Source organism: Sorex araneus, chromosome X (genome assembly GCF_027595985.1).
Source record: "Sorex araneus isolate mSorAra2 chromosome X, mSorAra2.pri, whole genome shotgun sequence".
Lineage (NCBI taxonomy): Eukaryota > Metazoa > Chordata > Mammalia > Eulipotyphla > Soricidae > Sorex > Sorex araneus.
Window position 1 is genome coordinate 162,155,061 of NC_073313.1, and position 21,543 is coordinate 162,176,603.

The following is a 21,543-nucleotide window of genomic DNA, read 5'->3' on the forward strand; positions in this document are numbered from 1 at the left end:
TCCCGGCTTCCACCTGCCGCTCAGGTGTCTGTCCACTGCATCTCGGCCAGAGAGACGGAAGGCCGTGCTCAGGGCTACTGGTTTCTAGAACGTTTCCAAGGTGATGCCGGGTACTCGGAGACCAAAGCAAATACTGTCTCTGGTTTTTCAATTTTGCATCTTGACATATTCTGGCCAGAAAGGAGGGGGAAAAAAAAACACTCTGAAACGGGGACCGCCGGGTGACACTCTGGAAACGCGGGGCAGTCCACGGCTTGTCCCTCTTGGCCTCGGGCGTCCGGCCCTCCCCGAGATTCTTCTTTTTTTTTTTTTTTTTTTGCTTTTTGGGTCACACCCAGCGATGCACAGGGGTTACTCCTGGCTCTGCACTCAGGAATTACCCCTGGCGGTGCTCAGGGGACCCTATGGGATGCTGGGATTCGAACCTGGGTTGGCTGCATGCCAGGCATATGCCCTCCCCGCTGTGCTATCGCTCCAGCCCCCCTCCCCGCGATTCTGATCTCTGCCTTTCTCCCCACAGGAAGGAAGCAACAGATTTTCATGCTGACCATCAGTCGAAGCCCTTGTACAAGTAGGTGCCAAGTTCGGGGCCGGACGGGGCGGGGGGAGTGTTTTTGAGAGCTGGAGTCAAAGCGTGTCCCACCCGCGGGAAGGGGCCACCACGGCTGGCTGCCACGGGCCTTGCTCTCTTTTTATTCAATAAAAAATTTTTTTGGCTTTTTGGGCTCCATCCAGCAATGCTCAGGGCTGACTCCTGGCTCTGCACTCAGGAATCACTCCTGGCGGTGCTCAGGGGACCCTATGGGATGCTGGGGATGGAACCCGGGTCGGCCGCGTGCAAGGCCAACGCCCTCCCCGCTGTGCTCTCGCTCTGGTCCTCAACAAGAATCCTTATCAGTTTAGACTCCTCTCGGAAGCTTATGGGCTGGTTGGTTCCAGTTGCAGTCTCGTGGCTTCCTTTATTTCATAGATAAAAGCAGAGGCCATGACATTTGATACTGATTAATTGGTGTGTGTGCTTTTATTCTTACTTATTTATTTTTAATTTTTTTTATTGAATCACTGTGAGATAGACCCTTAAAAAGCTGTTCGTGATCAGGTTTCAGTCATACGGTGTTCCAACACCCGTCCCTCCACCAGGGCACATTTCCCAGCACCAGTGTCCCCAGGCTCCCTCCCGTCACCCGCACACTCCTGCCTGCCTCTATGGCAGGGGCTTTTCTTCTCTCTCTATCTCTCTCCCCCTCTCTCTCTCCCTCTTTCTCTCTCTGTCTTTTCCTCCCTCCCTCCCTCCATCCTGCCCTACTCCCTCCCTCCCTCCCTCTCTCTCCTTGTGGCCATTAGATTTGCAGTGCAGACACTGTCAGGTTATCAGGAAGACCCTTCACCTGCTTAGACCCCTCAGCTCTGTCCTGCGTGACCCCTCCCAGCTCTTCCTGTCATCCTGGTCCCTTCTCTGTCTCACCCACCCCCCACCGTGTGTGCTGGTAAACTCTGACTTTCCCGCCCTGACACGCAGCAGCCGAGGCACTGGCCCGGGCCCCTGTGGTCGCCCACCCGTGGGAGAAGCAGGCTCCGGGCGGGTCTCGCGAGGAAGGTCACGGCCCACAGGCACTTTGCCGGTCTCTCCGAGCTGCTCCTTTCATTTTCTCTCCAAATGAAACCGTCACTGCTAGAGTCATTTCAAGCACAATAAAATATTCATCCCCAGTCACACTGGAGCAGATCGTTGGAGCCCGGGGGGGCGGGGGGGTCACCGGCTGGTGCCTGGTGAGGCCAAGCAAAGCCTTGTCCGGCCCCTGGCCAGCGCCCCCCAGACGGGCTGTGTCTCGTCCGCCCTCCCACCGTGCCGGCTGGACACTGAGCACAGGGGTCCCGGGGTTTCTCAAAGGCAGGAGTTTGTCTCGCGGCCTCCGTCATGCGCATGCCCCCGGCAGGGAGCACTGGGGGCCCGGCAGAGGGCAGGAGCACAGCACACGGCCGACCTGGGTTCAATCTCTGGCACTGCACTGGATCCTCCCCCCCGAGCCCCGTCAGGAGTGATCCCTGAGCACAGAGCCAGGAGTCAGCCCGAGCATCGCCGGGCGTGCCCCCTCCCAAAAAAACAAAGAAGAGCCAGTGTACCCCGGGGGTCTGCGGGGCTGTTCCGCCAGGCGGCTGCGCGGGAAGCTGGTGGTCCTCCCGGATTGCGGGGTCCCACCCCCGTGAGTCCTGGCTGCACGTCTGCTCTGAGGCCGGCTCTCGGCACTGCATCTTACGGGTGGTCTGGCCTCGGGTGTGAGAGCTGGAAACCCAGAGCAGGAGGGGGGGGGGCGACACTGGGCAGGTTCCGGGGCCCCTCCTGATCCCAGCAGGCGGGGTCCTCCCCGTTGCCCCGGCTAGCAGCCCGCGGTGCTGGTTTGCAGGGGCTCCGGCCTCAGTGACGTCCCCAGCATGTGCAGTTCCCGTCGCGGCCACGTGGAACCCCCTCCCTCCTGCCAGCTGCCCTGGGGCCCAGAGCATGCCCACCCGTCCCTGAGGTGCTCCCTCCCGTCCCTGAGGTGCTCCCGCCCGCCCCTGAGGTGCTCCCGCCCATCCCTGAGGTGCTCCTGCCCGCCCATCCCTGAGGTGCTCCTGCCCGCCCATCCCTGAGGTGCTCCTGCCCGCCCATCCCTGAGGTGCTCCCACCCATCCCTGAGGTGCTCCCTCCTGGGTCCTGGCCCGGGTCCCCTGGGCCGGCCACGCCCTGACGCCTCCCGTCTGTCCCCGCTCCCCAGCGAGCTGATCCAGTTCCTCTCCAGCGGGCCCGTGGTCGCCATGGAGCTGCTCCGCGACGACGCCATCTGCGAATGGAAGCGACTCCTGGGGCCCACGAACCCCGAGGCGGCCCGGACCGAGGCCCCGGGCTGCATCCGGGCCCTGTACGGGACAGATGCCATCCGGAACGCCGCACACGGGCCCAACACCTTTGCCTCTGCCGCCAGAGTAAGGGGCGTTCTCACTGGGGGGTGGGGAGGGGTGCACACCCGGTAACGCCGGGTACTCCCAGCTCTGTGCTCCGGAGTCACTATGGGAGGCCAGGGATCGAACCCGGGCCGGCCACGTGCAAGGCCAACGCCCTCCCCGCTGGGCGAGGCTCCGGCCCAATTTGTATTTTTTTTTTCTCTTGATCTTTGGGTCCCACCCAGTGATGCTCAGGGGTTACTCCTGGCTCTGTACTCAGGAATTACTCCTGGCGGTGCTCAGGGGACCCCCATGGGATGCCGGGGATCAAACCCGGGCCGGCCGGGTGCCAGGCCAGCGCCCTCCCTGCTGTGCTATTGCTCCAGCCCACCACCACCACCTTCTCCTCCTCCTCCTCCTCCTCCTCCTCCTCCTCCTCCTCCTCCTCCTCCTCCTTTTCTTCCTTTTCCTCTTCTTCCTCTTCTTCCTCCTCCTCTTATTCCTCTTCTTTCTCCTCCTCTTCCTTTTCCTCTTCTTCCTCTTATTCCTCTTCTTCCTCCTCCTCCTCCTCTTCCTTTTCCTCTTCTTCCTCTTCCTCTTCTTCCTCTTCTTTCTCCTCTTCCTCCTCATCCTCCTCCTCCTCCTCCTTCTTCTGTCCCACCCGGCGATGCTCAGGGCTGACTCCTGGCTCTGCACTCAGGAATTACTCCTGGCGGTGCTCGGGGGACCATATGGGATGCCGGGAATCGAACCTGGGTCGGCCTCGTGCAAGGCCAACACCCTCCCCGCTGTGCTAGATTTCATCCTGGATTCCCGTTCTTAAGACACGTGGAAACTTTGGTTCTTTGCCCTGCGGCTTCCTGTTTCATGAGTTAGTACTGAGGATTATGTTCTGAGGGCAGGTTGCTTCCTCGATACCAGGAAAGTATGTGGAGAGAACGTTCTAGGGTGTTTGCAAAAGTGAGACCTCCGTAAATTACTGTGTGGAAAGTCGGGGTGGGGCTTAGCAGGCGGGCTCGGAGCACCCACTCTTTTTTTAAAATTTTTTTTATTAATTTATTCTTTTATTGAATCACCATGTGGAAAGTTACAAAGCTTTCAGGTTTAAGTCCCAGTTATACAATGCTCGAACACCCATCCCTTCACCAGTGCACATGTTCTACCACCAAGAATCACAGTATACCTCCCCCCACCCCCCACCTCTCCAGCCCCCCACCCCGCCTGTGTAACTGGTAAATTTCACTTTACTTTCACTTTACTTTGATTACATTCAATATTTCAACAAAAAACTCACTATTATTGATTTGGAGTTTCTCCCCCCTAAAGTCGACCTGCTGAAAAGAAAGCATTTGGTAATTTGTTTTCGGAGAACCCACTCTCGCCTCTGATAATTACAGATAGGCGGGCAGGCTTGGCAGAATCTCCAGCCAGATAACCGCGGGGCTTTCGGGTGACATGCTTCAAACAATGCAGCCCCAGACTGCGTAATCTGCTGAAAGCTGTTTATTTAAAAAAAGGTTTTAGCCACTTATCTTATCTGATTGATTCAGGGCCTTAATTTGGAGAGAAAGTTACTAATATGTAAAAAAAAAAAATGAGGCTTGGGGTGTGGTCTGCTCCACACCCACATGTGCTCGGGGCTGACTCCTGGCTCTGTGCTCAGGGATAACTCCTGGTTCTGTGCTCAGGGCTGACTCCCAGCTCTGCGTTCATGGATGACTCCCGGCTCTGCTCAGGACTGACTCCTGGTTCTGTGCTCAGGGCTGACCCCTAGCTCTGTGCTCAGGGCTGACTCCCGGCTCTGTGCTCAGGGCTGACTCCTGGTTCTGTGCTCAGGGCTGACTCCCAGCTCTATGCTCAGGGCTCACTTCTGGCTCGGTGCTCAGGGCTGACTCCCAGCTCTATGCTCAGGGCTCACTTCTGGCTCGGTGCTCAGGGCTGACTCCCGGCTCTGTGCTCAGGGCTGACTCCTGGCTCTTTGCTCAGGAATCATGCCCATGGTTTGGGGGGCTGTAAAGGATGATGGGGATCAAAACTGGCTTGACCACCTGGAGGCAAGTGCCCTGCCCACGGTCCTGTCTCTCTGGCCTACGAGTCACTTTGCTTCCCTGCAAGATTCGGAGATTTTTGGAAAGCCTTCAGCGTTCCTTTCTTTTTTTTTTCTTTTTGGGTCATACCCGGCGATGCTCAGGTGTTATTCCTGGCTCTGCACTCAGGAATGACTCCTGGGTACTTCGGGAGACCCTATGGGATGTTGGGAATCGAACCCGGGTGGGCCGAATGCAAGGCAAATGCCCTCCCCGCTGTGCTGTCGCTCCAGCCCCTTCAGCATTGCTTAGTGGGTGGGTAGGGGCGGGGCTCAAGCAGCTCAGATCACAGAAGGACCCCAAGGTCTTCACACAGCTGCGCCTCTGCTGCCTTCCCTGGGCCCTGCAGGGGTGCTGCCAGGAGCTTACCTGGCTTCAGGGCTGGGGCAGAGCCTGAAATAGAGCTAATTGCTTTCACTAGGAAGATCTATTTCGAGGGAAAGAAAAAAAAAATCAATCTTCCTACGCTTTGCCTTAAATACATCATTATTCAGCGTGTGAGTAGTGGCCAAGTACGTGACATGCTCATTTCCAACGCTGAGCAGGAGGGGAGAGGGTGTGTGTGTGTGTGTGTGTGTGTGTGTGTGTGTGTGTGTGTGTGTGTGTGTGTGTGTGTGTGCACAGAGAAAAAAAGAGGGTGTGTGTATATGTACGAAAGAGGTTTTGTGTGTGCATGAGAGAGAGCAGAGGGTGTGTGTGTGTGTGTGTGTGTATGTGTATATGTACAAAAGAGGTTGTGTGTGTGCACAGAGAAGAGAGAAGAGGGTGTGTGTGTGTGTGTATATGTACGAAAAAGGTAGTGTGTGTTTGCACAAAGAGAAGAGGGTGTGTGTGTGTGTGTGTGTGTGTGTGTGTGTGTGTGTATAAGTGGCCAAATAATAGTTGGACCAGACGTGGAACCTTCCAGCATAGTGTCTGGAAAGAGGCCAATACTCTTCCGCCCCCCCGCCCCAGGCGCTGCCCGGGACCAGCTCAGCCCTCCCAGACTCAGTCACCCACCGCCCCCCTGGCCCCCCACCCAAAAAGAAAAATTTAGTGCTGGAGCGATAGCACAGCCGGGAGGGCGCTGGCCTCGCAGGCAACCAACACGGGTTCGATCCCCTGCAGCAGCCCGTACGGCCCCCGAGCACAGAGCCACGAGCAACCCCTGAGCACTGCCAGGTGGTCCCGTAGCTAAACGAAGTTTGCTCAGTGACCCCAGAAAATTAAAATCCACCACCGCCGCCGCCTCCTCTTCCCCCTCCTCCTCTTCCTCTTCCTCTTCCTCCTCCTCCTCTTCCTCTTTCTCCCCCTCCTCTTCCTCTTTCTCCCCCTCCTTTTCCTCCTCTTCCTCCCCCTCTTCCTCTTCTCGCTCTTCTTCCTCCTCCTCCTTCCCTTCTTTTCTTCCTCTTTTTCCTCTTCCTCCTCCTCTTCTCTTCTCCCTCTTCTTCCTCCTCCTCCTTCCCTTCCTTTTCTTCCTCTTCTTCCTCTTCCTCCTCGCCTTCCTCCTCTTCCTCCTCCTCCTTTTCTATTTGTTTCCGGGCCACTCCCAGCAGTGCTCAGGGCTGACTCCTGGCTCTGTGCTCAGGACCGTATCCAGGCCCTACCCGCTTGTCTGTCGCTCCAGCCCCAGAAAATGCCCCTTCTCGGGGCGGGAGCGATAGCACAGCGGGGAGGGTGTTTGCCTGGCACACGGCCGACCCGGGTTCGATTCCCAGCATCCCATAGGGTCCCCCGAGCACCGCCAGGAGTGATTCCTGAGTGCAGAGCCAGGAGGAACCCCTGAGCATCACCGGGTGGGACCCAAAAAGCAAAAAAAGAAAAAAGAAATGCCCCTTCTCCCCACAGACGGCGCCCCCCCTCACACTGCTGAGGCCACCCCTGCCCCCTTCCAGGGCCCCTCAACCCCCCCATTCTGAATCACCCGGCAAATGGCCATGCTCCTGGGCGTCCGTCTTAATGTCCCCGGAGAGGGTTTAGTGCGCGGGAACCGGGTTCTGGCTCCTCGGGGTCTCGGTAAAGCCGTGCCAGCCCCCCGGACCCTCTCCCCGGCCTGCCCACGGCCCCCACCCGCCTCCCGAGGGGTCCAAGTGCGGGGGAGCGCGGGCGGGAGTGACCGAGCGGCCGAAGCCCAGGCGCCCTGTCCCCCAGGAGATGGAGCTGTTCTTCCCGTCCACGGGCGTCTGCGGCCCCGCCAACACCGCCCGCTTCTCCGACTGCACCTGCGGCATCGTCAAGCCCCACGCCGTCAGCGCAGGTGAGTGGGGACGGCGACCCCTCCCCTCCTCCCCTCCCCACCTCACCTCCTCTCCTCTCCCCTCCCCTCCCCTCCCCTCCCCTCCTCTCCTCTCCTCTTCCCTACCCTCCTCTAATCTCCTCTCACCTCCTCTCCTCTCCCCTCCTCTCCTCCCCTCCTCTCCTTTCCTCTCCTCTCCTTTTTCTCCTCCCCTACTCTAATCTCCTCTCCCCTCCTCTCCTCTCCTTTGCCCTCCCCTACTCTAATCTCCTCTCCCCTCCTCTCCCCTCCTCTCCTCTCCTCTCCTCTCCCCCTCTCCTCTCCCCTCCTCTCCCCCCTCTCCCCTCCTCTAATCTCTCCTCTCCCCTCCCCTTCTCTCCTCTCCCCTCCCCTCCTCTCCCCTCCTTTCCCCTCCCCTCCCCTCCCCTCTCCTCTCCTCTCCCCTCCTCTCCTCTCCTCTCCCCTCCCCTCCCCTCCCCTCCTCTGTCCCCTCCTCTCCCCTCCTTCTCCCTCCTCTCCTCTCCTCTCCTCTCCTCTCCTCTCCTCTCCTCTCCTCTCCCCTCCTTTCCCCTCCCCTCCCCTCCTCTTCTTTCTTCTCCTCTCCTCTCATCTCATCTCCCCTCCTTTCCCCTCCCCTTCCCTCCTCTTCTCTCCTCTCCTCTCATCTCATCTCCCCTCCTTTCCCCTCCCCTCCCCTCCTCTTCTCTCCTCTCCTCTCCCCTCCTTCTCCCTTCTCTCCCCTCCTTCTTTCTCCTCTCCTCTCCTCTCCTCTCCTCTCCTCTCCTCTCCTCTCCTCTCCTCTCCTCTCCTCTCCTCTCCTCTCCTCTCCTCTCCTCTCCCGTTCTTTCCCTCCCTTCATCTCTCATCCCCTCCCTTCCCCTCCTTCCCCCTCCCATCCACCTCCCCTCCCTTCCTTCCCCCTCCCTCCTCTCCCCTTCCTTCCCCTCTGCTTCCACAACCAGGTATAACCCAGCACCCCGCCTATAAATTTAAGATATGTAAACACATGCATTTTAATGTGACAAGTCAGATTCCTTTTGATAAACTGATTTCACAAGCAGTTTCTCTTCAGCATCTTAAATAGTTTCAGTTGGACCTTCAGTGAATCGTCTCTTTTCCAACAGGAAAAGAAAATACGCTTCACATAAAGAGAAAATAAGATTAGAAAACAAAACTGTAGATGCTGAAACCACTGCAAAAAAGGTAGCTGAAATCTAAGAAAATATATTAGTATATAAATGAGGAGTGATGTCAAAATGAGACCAGTTTCATCAGGAATTATTTTATCCTTAAAGAGGATCAATGTGAAATTTGGGGGGGCCTTACCGGGCAGTGCTCAGAGCTGACTCCTGGCTCTGTGCTCAGGGCTGACTCCTGGCTCTGTGCTCAAGGCTGACTTCTAGCTCTGTGCTCAGGAATCACTCCTAGATCTGTGTTCAGGGCTGACTCCTGTCCCTGTGCTCAGGGATGACTCCTGGCTCTGTGCTCAGGGCTGACTCTCGGCTCTGTGCTTGGGAATCATTCCTGGCTCTGTGCTCAGGGCTCACTCCTGGCTCTGTGCTCAGGGCTGACTCCTGGCCCAGTGCTCAGGGCTGACTCCCGGCTCTGCGCTCAGGGCTGACTCCTGGCCCAGTGCTCAGGGCTGACTCCCAGCTCTGTGCTCGGGAATCACTCCTGGCTCAGTGCTCAGGCCTGACTCCTGACTCTGTGCTCCAGGGCCATGTGGGATGCTGGTGTTGACCCCGATTACTCATGTGCAATGCAAGCGCCTCCCTGCTGGGCTGTTTCTGCAGCCCCCACACCCGGCTCAGACGATTCTGACCAGCGCCATTGCGGACGGACGGTTGCATAGTCATGCGTGATGCACCATCCCCAGGGCGTGTGGCAGTGTCCGGCGCTCGGAGTCAGCTGTGACCGGGTGGCAGAGTCGCCCCCGTGCTGGCACTCGGAGGACTGTCCTCTCCCCGACAAGCCTCTCCGCTCTGCCACCAGTAAACCACCCGGCAGAGTCAGTGCGGCCTCGGGGACAGTCTACATGTCCGGGTCCTGATCTCCCCGGCGTGTCCAGGACAGTTCAGCGCCAGGAAGGGGGGAGGCGAGAATGGGGGGCTCCTGGGAGGGGCTGGGCGGCCCCCACTGTCCTCCCGGAATCCCAGAACATGGTGGGGGGATTGGGGGGGTGTTACATGCTCTGACTCACAGCCGAATCACGGCCCAAGCGTCTCGGCAGAAATAATAGAGCCGGGGGGCGGAGGGCAGCGTGTCCGGCTCCGTCAGAGCCCCCAAGAAGCCCCCCGGCCCCCTCGTGCCATCGCCCTCACGGGGGCTGACCCTGGAGCCAGCCCGCCACCATCTGGGAAGGTGTGGGTGGGGTCCCCGCACCTCCTTGGCCAGGGCGTGGGTAGCCGCTGCTGGGGGCTGTCCTGGGACCCTCGCCCACCCCCCCAGTTTGGCGCCCTCTCAGGATCCGCGCCTGCACCCCCCCACCGGGCCCGGCCCTGGGCTCCTGCCCACTCCCTGCCCTCCTGGGGATAACTCCTGCATGACGAGCACTGCCTGGGAGTATGGGATTGTCTGCGACATCACGGTTTCTTGCCCTTTTTTTTGGGGGGGTGGTCACACCCAGCGATGCACAGGGGTCACTCCTGGCTCTGCACTCAGGAATTACTCCTGGCGGTGCTCAGGGGACCCTATGGGATGCTGGGAATCGAACCCAGGTCGGCCACGTGCAAGGCAAATGCCCTCCCCGCTGTGCTCTTACTCCAGCCCCGACATCACGGTTTCTTACGCCACCAGAAGGACAAGGGCCTTCCGGGGCCGCAGTCTTTTTTTTTTTTAAATTTTATTTCCATAAGGCTGTTCACGTTCGTTGATTCCCTTCAATATTCCAACTCTGATCCCACCACCATCATTTCAGATTTTCCCCCGTCACTCAAGCCTGCCCGCCAGGCGCAGGTGCTGGATGATTTATTTTCTACGGCTTATTAGGACTAGCGTGCAAGGCCGCGTGGCCGCTTTTGCGGCCGAGCGCTTCGGGAATCCTGAAAGTGTAAGTGGTTGGGGGTCCCGAGACGTCTCTGTAGGGAGCTGGTCCGTCGATTTTGAGATTCATTTGGGAGTCTGTGGGTCAAGGCCGCTGATGGGAGGCGGGTCGTGGGCGTGACAGCCAGGACCCCGGGCGGGCGGGTGAGCGGGGGGACGGTGATGGTTGTCCAGTCCCCAGGCTCAGTCCTGGAACCCTCCTACCTGGGTTTTGCTTCTGGAAGCTCGTGGCCACTGTGTGTTCATCCAGAGCCAGCAGTGCTGGGGCTGGCCTTGTGCTGTCTCTTGTGCGGCGTCTCCGGAATGTTCCTTACTGCCCCCCCATGCCTCTCCTGAGTGCCTCAGCTGCCCGGGGCAGACGGGGCTCAGGTCACCAGCTGGCGATGGGGACGCAGGGCTGCACTAGATACGATGCAAAGGGCTGGGGCTGGAGCGATAGCACAGCAGGGAGGGCGTTTGCCTTGCACGCAGCCGACCTGGGTTCGATTCCCAGCATCCCATAGGGTCCCCCGGGCACTGCCAGGAGCGATTCCTGAGTGCATGAGCCAGGAGGAACCCCTGAGCATCGCTGGGTGTGAAAAGCAAAATATAAAAATGAAACTAAGAAGCAGAGCAGCCGTTTGGAGCCTTGGCCCTGTGTTCTGACTTTTCCAGGTCTCCTGGGGAAGATGCTGGTGGCCATCCGGGACGCGGGCTTTGAGATCTCCGCCATGCAGATGGTAAGTGCTCGGGGCCACGAGTCACCGTGTCCTCGGCTGCTGGCTTCGGGCCCCGTGAGCCCTAAAATGTTTTGCATCAGGTTTTCTCCGGGCTCGCCTGCCCTCATTACGAACGAAAGTGGCCTGGACCTGCCAGCTTTGTCATCAGATGACATTTGGGAAATGATCCGTGCCCGCACGCTCGTTCCCCGAGCAAGCTCCTGCTTGCAGGATGCCGCTGATCTCAGCCCCTAAAGTAGGGCTCTGCAGCTCCCGGAACTTGCCTCGTGAAAGTGAATGTGAGCCGAAATGTTATTTCATGCTTAGAAATAATTTTTTTTTTGGCTTTTTGGGTCCCACCTGGCGATGCTCAGGGCTGACTCCTGGCTCTGCACTCGGGAATCACTCCTGGCGGTGCTCGGGGGACCCTATGGGATGCCGGGAATTGAACCAGGGTTGGTCGCGTGCAAGGCCAACGCCCTCCCCGCTGTGCCACAGCTCCGGCCCTGAAGTTCTGTGCTCTTCTACCCCACAGCACCTGGTTTCACAGCTGTCTTAGGGCCCCACCCCGGAATCTGGGTGTCAGGGCATGACTGAGGGTGTCTGGCTTAGATAATGTCCCCGGAGGGTGGCATGGAGCTCAGAAGTGGAAGAATCAAACCCCAGGCCCCGGGCCCCGAGGGACGTGCCAGTCAGGGAGCCGGGAGGTGCCCGGCGCGGGGCTTGTCCAGTGCTCCGGCCCTGCTCCCTACTTTTGTAGCTCGTCCCCTTTCTGGGTGCTCTCTAACAGTGCTCCGAGGGAATGTTGAGTCTTTCCCTGGTTGCCATCAGAAAGGACCGAGTCCGGGAGATCAGAAGGGCTGGGGGCTCTTGGTGCTTTACTTTGGTTGATTTTGTGTTTGTGTGTGTGTGTGTGTGTTTCCAACCAGTTCAACATGGATCGGGCCAACGTCGAAGAGTTCTATGAAGTTTACAAAGGAGTCGTGTCTGAGTATAAAGTAAGTACGGACGTCGGACGTCGGTGGGAAGAAGGCGGACAGCTTGTGTCTCACACCTCGGGGGGGCCTCCTTTTGTGTGTGTGTTTTGTTTTGGTTTGGTTTTTTTTTTTGCTTTTTGGGTCCCACCGAGCAATGCACAGGGGTTACTCCTGGCTCTGCACTCAGGAATCACTCCTGGTGGTGCTCAGGGGACCCTATGGGATGCTGGGAATCAAACCCGGGTTGACCGCGTGCAAGGTCAACACCCTCCCCGCTGTGCTGTCGCTTCAGCCCCCAGGGGTGCCTCCTTTTGACTTGTGAGCCTGAAAGCGTTCCTTGGAGAATCCCTGCCTTGGCCTGCCTCCAGCTGCACGGGCTCTTGGCTGAGCCATTTTTATCTCCGAGTGTCTCTAAGCCTGTTTCTTTTCCACCTACAATATTGGCCAGAGTGATAGGACAGTGTGGGCAGTGTTTGCCTGGCACGGGTTCGATCCCCGGCATCCCATAGGGTCCCCCGAGCACCGCCAGGAGTAATTCCTGAGTGCAGAGCCAGGAGTCAGCCCTGAGCATCGCTGGATGTAACCCAGAATGCAAAAAAGAGAGAGAGGGAGAGAGAAAAGAGAGAGAGAGAGAGAGAGAGAGGGAAAGAGAGGAGAGAGGGAGAGAGAAAAGAGAGCCCTTAACACTGATTCAGGAGTCAGCCCTGAGCATCGCCAGGTGTGATCCCTGAGCACTGCCAGAAGTGAGCCCTGAGCACAGACCCAGGAGTGATCCCTGAGTGCAGAGCCGGGAGTCAGCCCTGAGCACAGAGCCGGGAGTCGGCCCTGAGCACAGAGCCAGGAGTCAGCCCTGAGCACAGAGCCAGGAGTCAGCCCTGAGCACTGCTGGGCGAGCCCTGAGCACAGAGCCAGGAGTCAGCCCTGAGCACAGAGCCAGGAGTCAGCCCTGAGCACGGAGCCGGGAGCCAGCCCTGAGCACTGCTGGGTGTGAGCCCCACCCCAGCTCAGACAGGGGGATCCCAGGGATTCTGTCCTGCTGACGGTCGCCTCCAATGCTCTGCCCAGGACATGGTGACAGAGCTGTGCGCTGGCCCCTGTGTGGCCCTGGAGATCCAGCAGAAGGACCCCGCCAAGACCTTCCGGGAGCTCTGCGGACCCGCCGACCCTGTAAGTGCACGTCGGGTTTGCCCTAGTGGTTCCTCGTCCGGCCCCGCTTGGTGTGTGGGGCTCTTTGCATAGTGTGTACACGAGGCAGGAGCCGGGGGCCGGAGCCATAGCACAGCGGGGAGGGCGTTGGCCTGGCACGCGGCCGACCCGGGTTCGATCCCCGGCATCCCATAGGGTCCCCCAGCACCAGGAGTGATTCCTGAGTGCAGAACCGGGAGTCGGCCCTGAGCACCGCCAGGGGCACGGCCCAGGTGAAGCAGGACGTGTGCCTGGTTCTGCCTGTGGGGACATGCCCTGCTCTCTCCCCTGGCAGCCGGTGCCATTCCTGCATCGGAGTGGCGTGTTCTGGTAACGTGTGCGAAGTGCATGTTCTCAGAAACCATGGGGGCGGGGAGGGTGCCTACTGGATCCGGGTTCGATCCCCAGCCTTCTGTCTGTCTGGCCTCTCGAGCCTGCCAGGGGCGATGCCAAGGCCACAGTCTCGGGCTCCGGGGCGGGAAGCGTCGACAGTTTATTCCCCTGACACAGGAGCCAGAAGAGACCGCGGTCTCACGTAACGGGGGGCCGGGCGTGCTCTGGGCGTGTTCTGTCACCGGGGGTCTTCTTCCCTCGGCCACTGTGGGGGTCGGGGGTGAGGGTGGCCGGGGAGGGGCTGGGTAGGAGTTATGGGTGACGTCTCAGGGGCGCTGTTCCCGTGGGAAGCCCCCTCTTACTGATTCCTTTTTCCTGCTCGGACCCGTTCTTTTGAAACACGATTCAGTTTTTTGTTTTTTGTTTTTTTTTTGCTTTTTGGGTCACACCCAGCAATGCTCAGGGGTTACTCCTGGCTCTGCACTCAGGAATCACTCCTGGCGGTGCTTGGGGGACCATATGGGATGCCGGGGATCGAACCCGGGTCGGCCGCGTGCAAGGCAAACGCCCTACCCACTGTGCTATCGCTCCGGCCCCAAAACACAATTCAGTTTTTTAAAAATCAGTCCATGGGGGGCCAGAGTGACAGCACAGCGGGGAGGGCATTTGCCTGGCACTCGGTCAACCCAGGTTCAGTTCCCAGCATCCCATAGGGTCCCCTGAGCACCGCCAGGAGTGATTCCTGAGTGCAGAGCCAGGAGTCAGTCTGAGCATCGCTGGGTGGGACCCAAAAAGCAAATAAAAAAAAAAAGAGAGAGAGAAATCAGAACTGGGGCTGGAAAAATGCACAGCAGGGAGGGTGCTTCTTTGTACGTGGCCAACTGGAATTCGATCTCCGGCACCCCAAGCACCGCCAGGAGTGATTTCTGAGTGCAGAGCCAGGAGTCAGCCCCGAGCATCGCCGGGTGGGACCCAAAAAGCAAAAAAAAAAAACCAAATAAAAAAAATCGGTTCACGGAGTTTGGGGGCATCGATGGAATTCCCCCTTGAGCTCTTCCCTCCCGAGTCCAGTTCTGGGGGCTCTGACCACTGCACGGGGTGGGGGTGGGGGGTTGTCGCTGCAGGTGCCTGATCTGGCCCCACCCAGGCTGCCTCTGTCTCATTCCAACATGACGCCACCCACACTGGCGCCCGTGTTCCACATTTGTAATCGGCCCGACTGCCTTTCCACAGCAGAATAAATGCTTGATGAGGTTCCCTGGCCAAAGCTGAGATTCCTCTTTTCCTTAAGACTGACTGCCTGTAAGTGGTCAGCGCAATTAGTGTTCTTGCCCAGAGGTAGAGAAGAAGAACCCTCCGTTTCAGAGTAATTATTTGTCTTGGGTTCCTTTTGCTCAGAAACGTATCGAAGAAGAGACGGCTTCAGCTAGGAAAACACGAAACGCCAGAGGGTCACAGAGGGGTTGACGTTAAACTGCCCCGTGAGAAATATTTTCTGTTTTTTTCGTGACAAGCCAAACAACGTCCGATTCAAATATAACAGTACTGACTCCGTAGCAATATTTTCCAGAAAATCAAGGGGCTGTAATTCAATTTTACAAGCCAGATGCTGAGAATTTTACTTACTTACTTTCTTTGGGGATGGATTTTTTTTTTTTTAAATCGAATCATCTAGCTTTTGTCTGTGTGTGTTCACGGTGCCAAGGATTGAATCCAGACTTGTGCACGCACAGGGTCCGAATTCTGCTGAGCTCTCAGTGAAACCAGCGGAAAAGGGAGAATTCAGGTTCTTCTTCCCTTTTTTTAGTGGCTGTAGATAGCACAGCGGGTAGGGCGTTTGCCTTGCACGCGGCCGACCCAGGTTTGATTCCTCCGCCCCTCTCGGAGAGCCCGGCCAGCTACCGAGAGTATCCCGCCCGCACAGCAGAGCCTGGCAAGCTCCCTGTGGCATATTCGAGATGCCAAACACAGTCGCAACAAGTCTCACCATGGAGACGTGACTGGTGCCCGCTCGGGCAAATTGATGAACCACGGGATGACAGTGCAACAGCACAGATTCAGGGTTCAAAGCTCCCTCACTCCTGGGCCTTGCCCCTGCCCACCTTTATGTTCTTCAGACTCTTTGGGGGGCTGGGGGGGGGGGGCTTTGGGCGTCAGCTGTGTGTTGTGGGTTTGCTCCGTCTGTGCGGTGGGCGGGGCCCGGCCCGTGACTCCATCCGTGTCCCGGAAGGTCGCGTGAAGCGCGTGGCCCCACGCGGGCCGGACAGAGCGAGTCGATTGTTCCCTCTGCCCCTCCACCCCCCCCCCCGGGGTGCCACCTGCAGGCAGGTGGTGTTGGGACGCGTGTCACCAGGGGGCCGGCGGGGCCTGGGCTGGGCCGGGAGCTGGGGTGACGTCAGGACGTTGATGACAGAAGCCAGCAGTGCCTCGACCGTCCTCCCGTCCCCTGGCAGGGCCATTGATTTACATTTTCGGGGCCTAGAAATAGCCCTTTGCTTTCCCCGGGAGAGGCTGGAAACGGGAGGAGGGGGAAGCTGGCCTTTGCTTTAGTTGAGTTTAAATTCCGTCCCTTCGGGGTCGATCGGCTCTGACTAAATTTGGGTCTCCCGGGTCTTCCGTGAAAAAGTTCTTGGCGGCATTTTGTTTGGGCCCGTCCTGGCCTCGCTGCCCAGCTGCTCACCCGGGTCCCCCGGCTCGTGTTGGGCCCCCCGGCACAACCGTTCTCTGCGTCCCGGGGGGCTCCGAGGTGGGCGGGGTCCCGGGAGCGGGTGGCCGCAGAGAAACAGCCGCCAAAGTCTGTGGAGCCAGCCGGGCAGGGCTTGGAATCCAGCTGGTTCCGGGACCCCTGATGCCAGACACCAGGAGAGCCTGGCGCCACTGCCGGGGAGCCCGCCGGGATTGCCCCCAGCCCCTCCCCCGGTGGGACCCCCGCTGGGCGGCTGGGACTGGGGCACTTGGGCGGGGCACGTGGGAAATGGGAGGAGCACAGTGACTGCCGAAGTCACTGGAGACGCTCTCGGGGGGCCAGGACACCCCCACCCCTCGCTCAGACCCTCTCCCCCAGGACAGGAGGGTCTTACCCCCCCCCAGAGGCCAGAGGCAGGTGTCCTCAGCCTCAGCCTCTCTGTGCAGCACCCGCCGGCGACCCCCAGAATCGATGACCGCAGTGAAATGAGACGGTGCGGGGGGGCGGGTTTCCCTGCCGCAATATTCTAGAACATTCCGAGTGCTACGGAGAGGGCGTCTGGCACGAAGGATTTTCTGCCTTTGTTGCCAGATGCTGGAGATAGCAGTCAGGATAAGGAGCCGGGAGACCCTGACACTGGCACCCGTGGGTGCAGAAGGGCCGTGGGAAGGGCTTGAAGCCATCGCCCTGACGGCTCAGGAAGAGGGGGGAGGAGGCAGGCGGGGCGGGGCGGGTGCCCGGGGCCGGACCCTCAGCAGAGCTGAGATTCTGCCAGGCCGGACGATGATGGTTCCCCTCCCCCACCTTGCTTCTTTCTTTCTTTCTTTGCTCTTTGCATCCCACCCGGCGATGCTCAGGGCTGACTCCTGGCTCTGCACTCAGGAATCACTCCCGGCAGTGCTCGGGGGACCCTTTGGGATGCCGGGGATCAAACCCGGGTTAACCCTGTGCCAGGCCAACCCCCTCCCTGCTGTGCTGTCGCTCCAGCCCCCTCCCCACCTTTCTTTCTTTCCTTTTTCTCCCTGATCCATCTCACTCTCCCTTTCTTCCCCTCTCCCCATTCCTCGATTTTTTAGTGCCAGGGATCAAACCCGAGGCCTCTAGTTTTCTATATGTAAGAGAAAGAAAGACTGACCAGAAAAAAAAAAAAAAACGTGTTGGAGCCATAGCACAGCGGGGAGGGCGTTTGCCTGGCATGTGGCCAACCCGGGTTCGATTCCCAGCATCCCATAGGGTTCCCTGAGCACCGCCAGGAGTGATTCCTGAGTGCAGAGCCAGGAGTCAGCCCTGAGCATCGCCGGGTGGGACCCAAAAAGAAAAAAAGAAAAAAAAAAAACAGCCCAGGGCCTGTGGCTTGTCAAGTCCCCTCGGGTGAGAGTCCCCAAGAAAACCTTGACTCTACCCTCCCCTCCCCCCTGCCTTTCACTGCCGGAAGTCTGGGCACTTGGGTCCAAGTCGGGTCCTTACACTGCAGGGGTGTGGCAGGGTGGGGTTCCAGCAGAGACCCAGCCCGCACCTGCTCTCCGTTTACTCTGGCAACACCCCTCCCCGTCTTGGTTTTCCCGGTTCTTTTCCTCGCGGGGATCGGCTTGTCCGTGCGCCCTGGGTTCCTGGGTTCCCTGCTGACCCGGGCTCCTGTCTCCTGCTCTCTTGCAGGGCCCCGGGGTGGGGCAGGGTGGCAGGTGCATTTGGGGCGGGGCGGGGGGGAGGGAGCATCCAGCTCCCCGGGACTGGCCCTGGCGCCGGGACTCCCCTTAACCCCCGGCAAGGGGACGTGTCCTGATTCCCCCACCCCCATCCCACCCCGCAGCAGAAACCCAAGTGGAGCTCAGCGCACGGCTTATTTTAAAAAAAAAAAAAATGAATCTCTCTTTAGAGGTCTCAGCCGTCTCCCGACGACGACAGATTCCCTATTAAAAATTGAAGCTGGGGTTTGCAGCCCGCCCTGCCCGGTCCCCAGGCGTCCCTGTCTGCGCTCCGAGTGCCAGGAACACCGGCCCGCCCCCGCAGGATGCCAAGAAACAGAATCCAGGGCGGCTGGGGGTGGGGTGGGGACTCAGCCCACGGGGGGGGGGGGGGCCCAGGGGGCACCAGCGGTTTCCAGGGGGAGCGGGTTGTGCCAGCTCTTTAGACTTGGGGGGCAGGGATGAGCCCCGAGACACCTTCCTGAGACAGCAACACCCCCCCACACACCCCACCCCTTCTCTGGGCTGAGTCCTCCAGCGAGGGGGGGGCCCGGGGGTTGGGTGTCCATTCGCTCTAGCTCTCACTAGAGCCCATTGCAGAGGTGAGGTAAGGCGGGGTGCGCAGGGCTGAAGGCCCGCAGCCTCCCCTGACCGACCGGGCTGCCCCATAGCTCGGGGTCCCACAACGTTTGTGCTGTTTCCCAGGGGCTGGCGGTCCCCCCCTCTCTCTTGCTGGTGGGATTCTTTTGTTTGCTTGTTTGGGGGCCACCCCCGGCGATGCTGGGGGCTTCTCCTGGGACTCAGGGGTGTCGGGGATCGAACCCAGGTTCCTCCCTGCTGCCTGATAACCGTCTTCCAGTCTACTGGTGTGTGTGTGTGTGTGTGTGTGTGTGTGTGTGTGTGTGTGTGTGTGTCGGAGGGCGGGGGGGGGGGCGGTCTTTTCCCTCCTGGGACACGCTGACCCGGTGGGGACGTACTGTGCCTTACAGGAAATCGCCCGGCACCTGCGGCCTGGAACCCTCCGTGCCGTCTTCGGCAAGACCAAGACCCAGAACGCAGTGCACTGCACCGACCTGCCCGAGGACGGGCTGCTAGAGGTGAGAGCCGGGCGCGGGGGCCGCCCAGGGACACCGCCGTCCCCCGGGGCATCTGGGCCCAGCATCCCGCGGCGGTGACGGCGGCCAGGGTCCGGCCGGGGCCAGCGGCTGCAGCCCAGGGGAAGGCGCGCGTGGCTTGTGGGTTCTGGTTAGGACGCCCCGGCCCTCCCGTCGATGCCGAGCGGTGGCGTGAAACCCAGCCGGGCCGAAGTCAGCGTCTCTGGCCCCCGGGCACGCCCCCGGGGCTCCCAGGTGACGCTTGGTGAAGCTGGTTTTGTTGTGGTTGTTTCTTCCCCATCTCCGCAGAAACGCAGGCAGGTCGTCCTCACTCTGTGTTCTCAGGGGCCGGGCTCGGAGCTCCCCGCGGGAGGTGAGGTGATGCCCCCAGAGAGCGGGAGGGGCGGAGCCCTGCCGTCAGCTCCCAGTCGGGGACAAGCTCCCAGAAAGATGCCCAGGAAAATCCGTTTGTTTGGGGGTTAGGAAATTCACGTGTAGGGGGCTGGTGGGACGGGACAGCGGGGAGGGCGTTGGCCTTGCACGCGGCCGACCCAGGTTCGATTCCCAGCATCCCATAGGGTCCCCTGAGCACTGCCAGGAGTGACTCCTGAGTGCAGAGCCAGGAGGAACCCCTGAGCATCGCCGGGTGTGGCCCTAAAACAAAAATAAACACACACACACACACACAGAGTTTTTGCATCCAAGGGAAAAAATGAAATGAAGACAATGGGAAATGTTGGTGGTCAGGGGAGAAATGACAGGGAAGTAATTGTCCTCCCCCACCACCCACCCCCCAGCATTTATACTGTGTCAGCCCTTCTGCAAACTTCTCTGCCTCTGTGGTCGGCCGTTCCATTGCGTTTGCCTCCTTGCCTGAGGTGTGCATCCTGCCGGGACACCATGCCCTGTGACCGGGGCGGGGGGGGGGGGGAGAAGGAGGGGGGCGCGGGACCCTCCTATCACGGCCATGCGCCTACGCCCATCTGGGCCTGCCCCCCACCCCGCAGAGTCCTCGGTCTGAACTTCGGGGTTCCCGTCTCACTGTCATCACCATGTTTTCACTGTTGTTTATGGACACTTGTGAATGCCACCTTGGTCCTCGCATGAACCTGATACCAAGGGACTGAGTTCTTGGCCCTGCTCTCGAGACGAGGAAGAACTGAGTGATCAGAGAGGTGTCTCGAGACGTGGAGGAACTGTGATCTGAGAGGTGTCTCGAGATGTGGAGGAACTGAGTGATCTGAGAGGTATCTTGAGACTGGAGGAACTGAGTGATCGAAGAGGTGTCTCGAGACATGGAGGAACTGTGATCAGATAGGTGTCTCGAGATCTGGAGGAACTGAGTAATCAGAGAGGTGTCTCGAGATGTGGAGGAACTGAGTGATCTGAGAGGTGTCTCGAGACATGGAGGAACTGTGATCTGAGAGGTGTCTTGAGATGTGGAGGAACTGAGTGATCAGAGAGGCGTCTCGAGACATGGAGGAACTGTGATCTGAGAGGTGTCTTGAGATGTGGAGGAACTGAGTGATCAGAGAGGCGTCTCGAGACATGGAGGAACTGTGATCTGAGAGGTGTCTTGAGATGTGGAGGAACTGAGTGATCAGAGAGGTGTCTCGAGACATGGAAGAACTGAGTGATCAGAGAGGTGTCTCGAGACGTGGAGGAACTGTGATCTCAGAGGTGTCTCGAGATGTGGAGGAACTGAGTGATCTGAGAGGTGTCTCGAGACATGGAGGAACTGTGATCTGAGAAGTGTCTTGAGATGTGGAGGATCTGAGTGATCGAAGAGGGGTCGGCCCGTGCATGGGGCAGGAGTGGCTGGAGAGCATGTTCCGTCCCTGGCACTCCACGTGGTCTGCCCGTGCCCATCCTGGGCCCCTGCGGGTGTGGCCAGCTGGAGTTCGGCTGTGGGCTGGCGAGTGTGCCCGGGCCAGGGGCTGTTCCCTGGAGAAGGGTGTGGCTCTCACCCGGGGCCAGCTCCTCCCGAATGCTTTGGGGCCGAGCGCCTGGGCCAAGCGGAGACTTGGGGGGCCCAGGCCATGTCCCGGCTGCCCCGAGGGCATTCCTGGGCACACACGTCGACACTCAATCCAGGCCGATGTCCAGCGACATCTGGGAACGGAAGGGGGGGGCAGGCGGGCAGTGGGACCCGCCGTGTATCAGGGGAGATGGGGCCCAGCGGGAGGTCTGGGGGCGTGACCCTGAGGTGGCCTGTGCTGTGGCCAGTGGCCGTGGTGGGACCACTCTCTCGGGCACACGGGCCGACCCGCTCCCACACTCGTGTCTGACTCCAGGGGGCAGTCTCCTGCCTGGGCAGTCAAGGACCGGCTTCATCTGCTGTGAGTGCACCACTGGGTGTTTCACTCTCCTCCTGTGGAATGGGATCTCTCCCCCCTCTCTCCCCCTCTCTCTCTCCCTCCCTCCCTCCCTCTCTCTCTCTCCCTCCCTTTCTCTCTCTCCCTTTCTCTCTCCCTCCCTCCCTCTCTCTCTCTCCCTCCCTTTCTCTCTCTCCCTTTCTCTCTCCCTCCCTCCCTCTCCCTCTCTCTCCCCCTCCCTCCCTCTCTCCCCCTCTCTCTCCCTCTCTCTCCCCCTCTCACTCACTCCCTACCTCTCTCTCCT

The 21,543-nt window shown here is 59.5% G+C and overlaps 1 protein-coding gene across 1 annotated transcript in view; it reads left to right on the top strand.

The window, feature by feature from the left end:
• Positions 1–21,543, top strand: part of NME7 (NME/NM23 family member 7) — a 34,378-nt gene that overhangs the window by 8,881 nt on the left and 3,954 nt on the right. Inside the window, exons 5-11 of the mRNA XM_055119911.1 lie at positions 521–571; positions 2,757–2,964; positions 7,140–7,245; positions 10,921–10,985; positions 11,894–11,962; positions 13,007–13,108; positions 18,820–18,927. Of these exons, the coding sequence (XP_054975886.1) occupies positions 521–571; positions 2,757–2,964; positions 7,140–7,245; positions 10,921–10,985; positions 11,894–11,962; positions 13,007–13,108; positions 18,820–18,927 (709 nt within the window). The remainder of the gene's footprint in view (positions 1–520; positions 572–2,756; positions 2,965–7,139; positions 7,246–10,920; positions 10,986–11,893; positions 11,963–13,006; positions 13,109–18,819; positions 18,928–21,543) is intronic.